Consider the following 12,700-nt stretch of genomic DNA (forward strand, 5'->3'; position numbering starts at 1 on the left):
ATTATCTTGTTGAAGCAATACGTAATAAATATGACTATTCAACATTGAACTTTGACAATAGTGGTATACAATTGAAGGAGAATGAACTGAAATAGAGAAATGCAGTTTTTGAAGCATCTGATTAATGTAGTGAAATACTTTTGAAATGAAAAATTCCTAAGGTTAATTTTAAAAGTTCACAAAATATTAGTCAATCTAGATGGAACTCCTGTATATATATATATATATATATATATATATATATATATATATATATATATATATATATATACATATATATATATATATATATATATACATATATATATATATATATATATATATATATATATATATATATATATATATATATATATATATATATATATATATATATATATATATATATATATATATATATAATTAACTGTAATACTTTTCTATTCTACAACAAGTCCTTACAGTTTAGTTTTCTGATTAGCTACTCTTATCTGCAACAAACAGGAAAAAAATAAGTCGCTTGTTGCAGTTTAGAATTGAAATCGTAAAATGTATTGTCCATTTGCAAAAAAAGTCCCATTTTCAGCCATTTTGAAATGCTCGTAATTTTTTCTAACACTTTGTATTGATCTAAGCTTAACAGCAATTAAGACCATAAGATCCAACTATCTGAAAATGCAAACAATTTTTACTTGTTGCATTCACAACAAAAATAGCAGCATTTTAAGATAACCCTTCTTTTTCATTATCAAGGGTTGGATGCATTATTGGTTTCCCAGTGCCCCCTCCTCCCCAACCTGCCTATTAGCATATTCAATGGGTGCAACTGACTTTTTTTTAAATTGTTTTTAAAAAAAACAAAAGATATGGTTGATTGCACCCATGCTAATCTATTTTTAACCAGGAAAGGGGCACAAATAAAGAGGCAATAACTAGCTAAAACCCAGTATTATTGATAAATAGTGATACTTTTAGAATAATTTAGGTTAATCTTAAATTCAATTTACAGCTACATTTTGTTTCTGTTATTTAAACTGCTAATAACTGAATAAGTGCAATCAGTGGCATTGGAAATGAATGAATGAATGCATAAATGGTAATGTGAAGTAGGATAAATTCGACTTAAAACACCCCCTGCCTTGGGGCTCCTGGTTGAGTAAAGGCTAGAGATATTGTCTCCATAAAATTACTCATCTTGGGCAGATGTTAAATGCACCCAGCTATTGCCTTGTAGAAGGCCTCCTAGGCAAAAACTTATGGAGAAAACAGATTCTATCTGTTGACCAGCCTCACACCTCTTCTTGATTTATTAGACTAATGCAGATGTATTTTTAATACATTGTTTACAGTTTAAGATGTTGAATGTTGGATCTTCTTGACTCAATGCATGGGTTTTGCTTGTGTCTCTGATTTTATGATAAGGCAACTCATTCTATTATCTCCTATTGAGGGTACAGCTCTAAAACTCAGTTTTATGGGTTTGAGGTCGGCTGGTAGTCAGATTTCCCGAACTCTGTGGTAGCTCTCAGAGAGGCTGATTCCATCAACAGCTGAAAAATATCAAATTATTAACAGCGCCATGTTGCGCATGGGTGGTGTCCCTGTTTGTACTTCTGGTGTGCATTGCCGAGGCCACATTTGGAGCCTTTTGTTACGGCTTAGGGTTTATTAATAGTAATGTAGCAATTGCTTGGGCTATTAAATAGTGTTCTGAGTACTATCTATGCTTCGAGTCAAGTTCTTCAATCAAAATTAAAATGAATAAAGTACCAAAAACTATAAAACACAAAAAACCATATTCATCACCAAATTCTATATTTCACCTATCATTCACTAATACTAGTGGTCTTCGAAGTAACTTTTCCTCTGTTGAGTCTTATCTCTTGCAAAGTTCACCAGACCTACTTGCTCTTTGTGAGACTAATTTGAGTTCAGCTGTCTCATCTTGCAATCTTAGTGTTGATGGTTATCTTCCTTTAATTCGTAAAGACTACAATAGTCATATGTTTGGCCTGGGCATTTACATTCGTAAGAATTCACTCATTTGTTGTGAAACTAGGTTTGAATCCACAGACTATTCTTTTATGTGCTTTTATTTGGCACCACTTCACACTATCGCCTTTCTCTTTCTTCTATATCACTTTCCTTCATCTCAAGACTGCACTCTTTTTGTTATTTCTGATCATATTGACCAAGATCTCTCTCTTTATCCATCAGCTAATATAGTTGTTGTTGGTGACTTTAATGCTCACAAATCTTAATGGCTTGATTCTAATGTCAGTGATTCTGCAGGCATTAAAGCCCACAACTTTTGCCTTTCTCAATCCCTAACTCAAAAAGCCAACTTTCCAACATGCATTCCAGACAACCCGAATCATTTACTTTCCAAACTCAACTTATGTCTTGTTTCTGATCCTAGTCAGTGCTCAGTTTCTCCACATTCACCCTTAGGTGCTTCTGATCACAGTTTGATCTCTCTAAAACTAATATCTCATTTTTCTTCATCACCAGAATCCCCCTATTATCGAACCTCTTACAACTACAGTAAAGCTGACTGGGATTCTTTCCGTGACTTTCTTTGTGATGGCCCTTGGGTAGAAATCTTTTGTCTTCCTGTCGATAAATGTGCATCTTACATAACTTCGTGGATTCAGGCTGGCATGGAATCTTTTGTTCCCTCTCGACGATTCCATGTCAAGCCTCACTCTCCTCCATGGTTTTCCTTACACTGTGCTGCTACGATTGCCAATCGAACCCATTACTTCCATATTTATCAGCATAACAATTTTCCAGAAAACAGACGTCTGTTTATTACTGCTAGAAACCATTGTAAAAAGATTTTGTCTAACGCCAAGCCCGCTATTCTCAGGTCATGAAACCTCGTATCTCATCTCAAAAATTAGGCTCTTGTGACTTCTGGAGAATCTTTAATAGTATAAGGGCAAATCTTTAAATCCACCTCTCTTGTATGGTTTAGACTTTGTCACCTCACCTAAAGACAAAGCTGAATTGTTTGCTAAAAACTTTTCATCAATATCATCTCTTGATTCCACTAGTTGCATTCTACCTGATACTGCCAACAAACAGGTTGATCCATCGCTTGACATTTGCATAACTCCATAATTACTCCATAATAATTCTTAAAAACTCCATAATAATTCTTGCTTAGACTTTTCTACAGCTTGTGGCCCGGACAACATACCTGTTATAGTCTTGCAGAAGTGTTCTCCGGAGCTGTCGTCTATACTCTCAAAACTATTCAACAAATGCTTATTAGAGTCTTGTTTTCCAGCCTGCTGGAAAGCGGCATCTGTTATTCCTATCTTCAAAAATTCTTGAGAGTGATCTGATTCATCTAACTACCGTTCGATTAGTTTTCCTCTTGTTATAAGCAAGGTTTTTGAATCTTTAATTAACAAACACTTAATTTCGCATCTAATAACTTACTTTCTGACCATCATATGGATTTCGATCTTCTCGTTCTACAGCTGATTTGCTAACAGTAATAACAGATAGGTTTTATCGCTCTTTCACATTTCACCCTACACTCTTCTTAATTTACATTAACGATCTTCCAGATATTCTCACATCTACGGTGGCATTGTTTTCTGATGATTACCATTTACTCTTGTCGTGATAAGAAACCAACACTCTCTGATTGCTTGGAGGGGGCATTTGAGCTTGAAAAAGATCTCACTTCTGCTACAGCATGGGGCTCACATTGGCTGGTCAACTTCAATACAGGTAAAACTCAATTTTTTTCAGCCAATTGTTATCGCAATAAGTTAGATCTTCCTCTATTTATGAATGGTGATGTACTCGATGAGTCATCTACTCTTCATCTTCTAGGATTAACTCTTACTTCCAATCTTTCTTGGAAACCATATATCAAATCAGTTGCAAAATTATCATCTGCTAAGGTTGCATCTCTTTATCGAGCTCAACACTTTCTTACTGCGGATTGTATTCTCTATCTCTATAAATTTCAAATCAGGCCTTGTATGGAATACTGTTGCCATATCTGGGGCGGATCTTCTAATGATGCTCTTTCTCTTTTAGAGAAGGTGCAAAAACGCATTGTAAAATAGTTGGACCTGCTCTTGCAGCCAACCTCCAACCATTATCACATCGTAGTAATGTTGCTTCTCTTTCTCTTTTCTACAAATACTATAATGGGTACTGCTCTAAAGAGCTAGTGTCTCTTGTGCCATCTACTAAAATTCATTCTCTTGTTACTCGTCATTCAATTAAGTCTCATCCTTTTTCTGTGACTGTTGTTAAGTGCTCCAAAAACGCTTATTCGTCTAGTTTTTTTCCTCGAACATCAGCCCTTTGGAATTTGCTTCCTTCATCTTGTTTTCTTGATTCATATAATTTGCAATCCTTTAAGTCATCCGTCAATCGTTATCCTGCTCTACAATCTTCATCTTTTCTCTTCCAGTAACTTCCAACTTTAATTAGTAGTTGTTTGCAGTCTTGTTGGAAGCGAAGATGTTAAAGAAGATGTTAAAGAAGTAGAACAATACAAATGAAACTATTATGATAACGATTACATAATTTGAATTATAATTTTTTAGAAAATGTGAATGAGCTGTAAATTAGAAATATGGATCAGTAGTCAGATTATTTATTTTAAAATTTATTAAATACTACCAAAATTTCATAAGTCATGCTGTGACGCTCTCTCAATTTATTTAAAGATTGTTAAAGGAAATCTGACAACTGTCACTTTGGAGCATAATCAACTGAACTCTATTTTAACTCATGGCAAAAAAATGCTTTAGCTCCGTTAGAAAAATCAAGAATGTTGAAGCAGTTGAGAGAAAAGATTTAGATTATGTATTACCTGATAACTCTGTTATACAAATTGATAACCTTAATCCTTGTCTTATAAAATTTGGTTTGTCGCCGATTAAAAGATCATTAAGCATGAGCATGTTGCAAAATGACAATAAAATAAAATAAAAAAGTTAAGTAGTTAAATGAGTCTTTGAATTCATTTGAACAAGAAACAAATTGCTACGCCTAAATTCTCATCTATAGCTTATCTAGTAGAACAGCTAAAATAAAAGTTTCGTAATGAGAATAGTATTTCAAAGAAAATAAAACTACTCACCTTAGTTCCTGTCCATTGGACCATTCAGAAAGCAATAAGTGAATTTAAAACAACACAATATTTGGTAAAGCAGGCAAGAGCTTTGCGGGACAATAAAGGAATCTTTGGGGAAAGATCAACTGACATAAGAAATCAAAAAAATTGACTTCTAAAGTTATAAATCAAATTGTCAATCTTTATGAAGATGATAGTAATAGCAAATTATTGCCAGGTACAAAGGATAATATTAGCATAAAAACAGTTGAAGGTAGAAAGTACATTCAGAAGAGACTCATATTATGTAATTTTTCAGAATCTTTCAGAACTATACTCAAAATGGATTGAAGAATTAAAGTCTAATGATATAGTTAAGGTCGGATTAACATCATTTGCTTTTTTAAGGCTAAAATACTGTGTACTTGCTGGAAAATCTGGCACCCATACAGCCTGTGTTTGTATCTACCATCAAAATCCAAATCTAATGGTAAAATCATTTAAAAATGAATTTAAGTTAAAAGAACTGATGGCCTTAGCTCTATGCTCATTAGAAAATAAAGAATGTATGTTTCACGAGTGTAAAAAGTGTCCCGGAAAAGAAATAAAATAAAATAAATTAAATGGTCTGGTTGGCGATTCAGCAAATGAAATAACTTATAAACAATGGTTGAAAACTGATAGATACTCCTTAGGAACAATAGTTAAAAATTTTGATGAGTTACTTGAAGAGTTAACAAACAACTTATATGAACTCACAAAACATTATTATGTCAGCAAACCTCAGACATACTTTTTAAAGCAGTTAAAAGAAAGCCTGAAAGCAAATAAATGTAGCAAATAAATACAGGATGAAACTCAGGCATCATACTTTTCTAAAAATCAGGCAACTCTTCATCCATTTGTTATATATATGAGATCTTTAAATGGAAAACTGACCCTAGAAAGCAAATCGTTATATCATACAATCAGATTCATAATACTGAGGCAGTCTTCACTTATGCTTCAAAAATTGTAAAATTGTAAATATCTGAAAGAAGAATATCCACAAATTTACTGATGGTGCAGGCAGCCAGTATAAAAATAGGCAGGTTAATTTTTTAGTTCACATCATTCAAAAAATTCTGATTAACCAATTCTAAACAAACCATATTCGGCTATTGGAATGATGTTTTTCAAATTTGCTATTTATTATTTATATAATTAATTATTTTTTTATTAAACTTATTGATTTTACTTGAATTTTTCTTCATGTATCATAGGTTTAATTTGAAAAAACTTTGCTTTCATGAAAAAGACTACGGACTCGAAGCAGATAGGCATAATTTTGGCACTGCACGTGAAAAAAGTGCATGTGATGGGGTAGGTGGTACAGTGAAAATAGTAATTAACAACCTGTCCCTATAAAGGCCAATTGGAAATCAAATTTTGACACCAAAGGACATGTTTTAAATTACAAAAGAAAATTTTAAAAACATCAGGTATAGCTTTTTGTTGTCTAAATGCAAATGGATTTTGGTTATGATTTTTTTTTTCAAATAATGGATGTCTTGTATCCAATAATTTTATGAACTTTTAATTGAAATAAAGAAAATAGCTTATATTAGTCTTAGTTACAAAAAGTCAATCCTAATAAAATAAATTTTGAACTTTTTGCTATAAGTATTTAATCAGGAAAATTATAAAGAAAATGGTACTTTAAAACAAGAGCTTACTAAATATATTTTTAAAATTATGCTCTTGGGTTATAAGACTTATGTTAAAATTTATTTTTAGATTTCTCAATATTTCTGCAAACGAAACAGCTATTAACACTCATGAAGTACTCGCTAAAAGTCAGTAATTAAATCAATATTGCTGATTGGGTATTAGCGCATTATTTTGGTGATTTTTTTCCTGAAAAGGTAATAGATGTTAAAGATGACTATATATCTGTCAGCTGTTTACATAAAGCTGGCAATTATTTCAAATATCTAAAAACACCAGATATACATTGGTATCCAGTTAATGACATTATTGCCACATTACATGAGCCTGAGCTCCAAAGCACAAGAGGATTTTACTCCTATTTAATAAAAAACAAGATTAAATAAATTACATTGTATTAATTGTTTTGAATTAGCAACTAATTATCAATTAAAAAGTATAAACCAAACCTAATAATAAAAGTGGTTTCTAACAAGTTTTTCCTTTATAAATCATTATTTATTTTTATTATAGAAGTTATTATATTTTTTAAGCACCCTGATGTATCATGAATATCCCCTTGATATATTATGAAAGTCTTATTAAAAATATTCAACATTATTTTGTAAAAAATCAAAGGTCTTTAACTTTATGATACAACATTCCTTAATTGTGCAAACTATGTTTAAAGTATCACTATTTAACAATAATACTGGGTTTTAACTAGTTATTGTCCCTTTATTTGTGCCCCTACCCAGGTTAAAAAAAGATCAGCATGGAGGCAATCAACCATATCTTTTATTTTTTTAAAAAAACAATTTATAATCAGTTGCACCCATTGAATATGCTAATAGGCAGCCCTTGATAATTAAAAAGTAGGGCTATTTTAAAATACTGTCATTTTTGTTGTGAATGCAACAAGTAAAAAATGTTTGCATTTTCAGATAGTTGGATCTTATGGTCTTAATTGCTGTTAAGCTTAGATCAATACAAAGTGTAAGAAAAAATTACAAATTACAAATTAAAAATTTTTTTTCTAATATGATACAAGTTAACAAAAACCAGTATTTTTAATACAGAACTACCCAGAAAACACTTCTAGAAAAAATGAGACACTTGTTGAAAGTTGAAAAAAAGTTATGAGGCTATAAAGTAGTCTGTTTTTAGAATTCTTAAATCGAGGGGGGGGGGGGACTGTGCAGTGTTTATAAAGCTATATTTTCTAAACCATTGCACTTGGAAGTCTGAAACTTCAAATTTAACCTATCTACATAATGTAGATAATATGTAAAATATGTAAAAGATATGTAAAATATGAAAAATCAGAAAATGGGGAAATCAGAGATGATACCCCAAAAATATTTCTGAAAAATTGGTTGAAATATAATGATTTGACCCATATATATATATATATATATATATATATATATATATATATATATATATATATATATATATATATATATATATATATATATATATATATATGATTTAAATGTTGACATCTTGTACAAGAGTATATATATATAAACTAATTTAAAACATCAGATAATATGAATTCTCTCAATACTAAATAATTTATTTGAAATTTTGCCAGATTATAGGCACTAGCATCATCAGCATATAATATAATATAATTACAAAAATTGTGACCATTAAATAACAACAAAATTTTTTTTTTAATTTTGATGTCACCTTTATAATTGCTTCTTTTACTTAAGTATGAAAAATTTTTTTTAATATAAAACAAATTTTTAGACTTCATATTTTTTATACTTAAGTAAAAGAAGCCATTATAAAGGTGACATCAAAATTTAAAAAAATTTTTTGTTGTTATTTAATGGTCACAATTTTTGTAACTATATTATATGCTGATGATTTCGGTGCCTATAATCTTGCAAAAATTTCAAATAAATTATTTAGTATTGAGAGAATTTGTATGATCTGATGTTTTAAATTAGTTTATGTATATATATATATATATATATATATATATATATATATATATATATATATATATATATATATATATATATATATATATCACGATTAATTCATACTTATGGACACAATTTCCTAATACCATTTTTGCGCTCTTATTCTAAAAACATTTTAATTTTTCAGAAAAAATGAAGAACAACAAAAGAAAAGATTGCTGCCCCATGCCAAAACCTTAGTTGATGTAGCAGCACTCATTTGCGGCAGCAGGCTAAAAGATAGTCGATTTATGTACTGAAGCCCCAGCAGCTTCCTGTTTTGTATGACATCATCAGTGTGTGTCTAATGCTGCATTTATATATGTGTGCGTATATATGCATGTATGTATGTATGTAAATATATATATATATATATATATATATATATATATATATATATATATATATATATATATATATTACTTTCAAAATTTAACTTAGTGATTTAAAACATAAATCTACAGTAGCAGTGACAATATAAAACATTAAATTAAAAATTAAAAATCAACAAATATTTTACTTTAATAATGTTCTTTTTAGAATTTTGATCATCTTCTGTAACAAATATGGACAAAAATAACTCAATACCAGCATATTTTGTAAAATTGTTAACCATGACATTAAATTTTTCTTTATTAAACTTTTCTTCATGTTCAGTTCTTTGTTGGAAACCACCAAAAATTTTCAAAATATTCAACAATGGCTTTGTACCTAGTCTATTAATAACCTCTAAGTTTTGACAGCTTTGATAAAGTATATAAGCAGCAAACTCAGATCTGCTAGTAAAATTGTTTCTCTCTAAGGAAGGTTTATCAAGAATACCTCTTAATAGCTGTAAGTTTTGTGACCATAGCTCTAAGGATATAGACCAAGAGGTTTCTCCATCTGGTATAGGATTCTTTTTTTGCCATCCTCCACAGGAATAAGCATAAAAGTCAAAACAAGGATTAACACTCTCATCTAAACTAGATTTGATAAAAGCTGATGCTTCAACACAACTAGCTGTTACACAGTATGGTTGATGAAATATTGACTTATTTATTTGATGTATATATAAAAATAAGAATATCAAAGAGAAGAGAAGAAGAAATAGAACTAAAGCTACTACAATTTTGAAACAAGGAGATCTTTTAGACTTCTTTGGGACTTCAACAATATAGTTTAAAAATGGTGCTGATGTAGGACCAGATTCTAAAACTGATGATTCATCATATTCAATAAAGTCTTCATTGTTTTCATCATAGTCTGATATTAATTTATTTGAAGAATTCATCTCAGATTCTATTGCTCAAAAAATATACATATAGGTATTAAAATGTGTTAGCTTTATAAATTTTCACCAACCTCTAGATTAAATTATATGCAGACTAAATTAACATTAGTTCAAAATGTGTTACTGCTTTGTAATGTTTATCAAATCTGAATCTAAAATTGCTTTAGCCACAAACTTATATTTAAAAGTAATACAACTTTTAGAACCCAGATACTACTTCAAAAATAGCACTTTTTTCTAGGCAACAGCCTCCTAATATAGAATCAATATAATAAAATATAATAGATATGATTTATAATTCTCCAGGGGGTTCTAGGAAATCATACACAGTTATAGCAGTTGATGAAATTGACAAACCTGAATCTATATAAGAAATCAATTAGATTTTGCAAAATTAAAAAATAACGACAATTAGATTAAAAGTCAAAAGTAATATATATATATATATATATATATATATATATATATATATATATATATATATATATATATATATATATATATATATATATATATATAATATATATATACATATATATATACATATATATATATACATATATATATATATATATATATATAATATACATATATATATACATATATACATATATATATATATATATATATATATATATATATATATATATATATATATATATATATATATATATATATATGTATATATATATATATATATATATATATATATATATATATAATATATATATACATATATATATACATATATATATATATACATATATATATATATATATATATATATATATACATATATATATACATATATACATATATATATATATATATATATATATATATATATATATATATATATATATATATATATATATATATATATATATATATATATAAATATATATATATATATATATATATATATATATATATATATATATATATAAATATATATATTATATATATATATATATATATATATATATATATATATATATATATATATATATATATATATATATATATATATATATATATATATATATATATATGTATATATATATAAACCAAAAACGAATTTTTTTTTTTTGTTCATTAAAATTCTCGACAAGAGATTATTCATGCTTTATCATTTATTTCTACTTTATTAATTATACATAGCGAGCATATTTTCAAAAACAAATGATTAATTTACTTAATTCCTAAATTCAATATTTTAATTTTGCTGTTCTCTGGATTAGACAACAAAGAAAAAGCTTTTCTTAGTTGATCTCCTCAAGCCACTTGTAAGTAAAAAGTATGACAGCATACAAGGATATGAAATGCAGAGCACCTAAAGATATCTCAATTAAATTCTTTCTCCATGCGTATTTATATGCTAACATCGGTTTCCATTTTAATGAAAAACATTTAGTTTTTATTTATTCATAACTTAAGTTTATATTCATCCGGTATATAAGATATCCGGCTGGATAGTTAGATTTTTTTTTGGTGGCTCGAATAAATAAATACTAATTTACACATTTAATTTGAATATTAGAAATGTAATAATAAGTAACTGTTATAATTGACTTTTGAAGGCAGTTATAACAAACTTCAAGTAATTACAATTATTGAAAAACATTGCCTTATAACGTTTTTCAGTCATTGTAATTACACAAAGTATTTTGATTTGTTGCGAAAAAAGAAATTGGAAAATTTATTTTTAATATTATTGTTTTTAGGTGCCTCAAGAAAACATGTCTTAACTCATCTTTTCTACCAGAACGGAAAATGGAAGAAAAAAAATCACGTGACCATTATTGTAAACTTTAACTTGTAAAAAGCAAAACTACGTATGCTCACGTGATTATTTTTTCCTTCCCTATCCTTACTCACCTTAATAGTGAGTTTCCACTCATCCCTTTTTCTACGGGATCGGGATAGGAAGGCAAAAATAATCGCGTGACCATGCGTGGTTTTCCTTTGGACAAATTTAAACTTATACTACGCATGCCCACGTGATTTTTCCCTTTTCTTTCCCATTCCCGTAAAAAAAACGGATGAGTGGAAACTCACCTTTAGAAAAAAGAATGAGTGGAAAATAATCTTAACGGTCATGTCTCAAAGCAGCGCGGAAGAGTATTTAATGCCTCCTTACCGATGGCGCGAAATATACCCTGAGCTCGCTTCGACCCTGGATTTCTTCCTTCTGAAGCAAGTGATCTAACCACTGTGTCACGGCCGCTTAACTTAACGACCCTTTATTTCTTGCCACTGCTACTTCTTTGGGCTATATATAAATCTTATACGTAGGATTTCATGACGGCAGCATGGTCCTTCCACAAATATTTTATGTGCAGTGAAAAGGTCACTTTTTAAGTTTATTTATCCAAAAAAAACCACTCCCGTTCATTGATACCAAAATGGCAGTAGATGCTCGAAAACCTCAACAAATATAAAACTTTTATCAAAAATTCTTTTTTAATAAAAGTTTTATGATCACTTTTTCAAGCTTTAATGTCTTTATACAAAATCTATATTTTTAAACAAATAAAAATCACTTGAACTACATGATCACTTGAACTACAAAATCTACATCATCAACTACTACATCACTTGAACTACAAAATCTATATTTTTAAACAAATAAAAATCACTTGAACTACATGATATCGCTTTTTCCACATTATATTTATTACTAAAAAATCTAACAAT

General features: G+C 28.7%; 1 protein-coding gene across 1 annotated transcript in view; it reads right to left on the reverse strand.

The window, feature by feature from the left end:
- Positions 1–10,368, reverse strand: part of LOC101237456 (endothelin-converting enzyme homolog) — a 61,439-nt gene extending 51,071 nt beyond the window's left edge. Inside the window, exon 1 of the mRNA XM_065799035.1 lies at positions 9,251–10,368. Within this exon, the coding sequence (XP_065655107.1) occupies positions 9,251–10,003 (753 nt within the window). The 5' untranslated portion in view covers positions 10,004–10,368. The remainder of the gene's footprint in view (positions 1–9,250) is intronic.
- Between the last annotated feature and the right edge of the window lie 2,332 nt (positions 10,369–12,700).

Source organism: Hydra vulgaris, chromosome 06 (assembly GCF_038396675.1).
Source record: "Hydra vulgaris chromosome 06, alternate assembly HydraT2T_AEP".
Lineage (NCBI taxonomy): Eukaryota > Metazoa > Cnidaria > Hydrozoa > Anthoathecata > Hydridae > Hydra > Hydra vulgaris.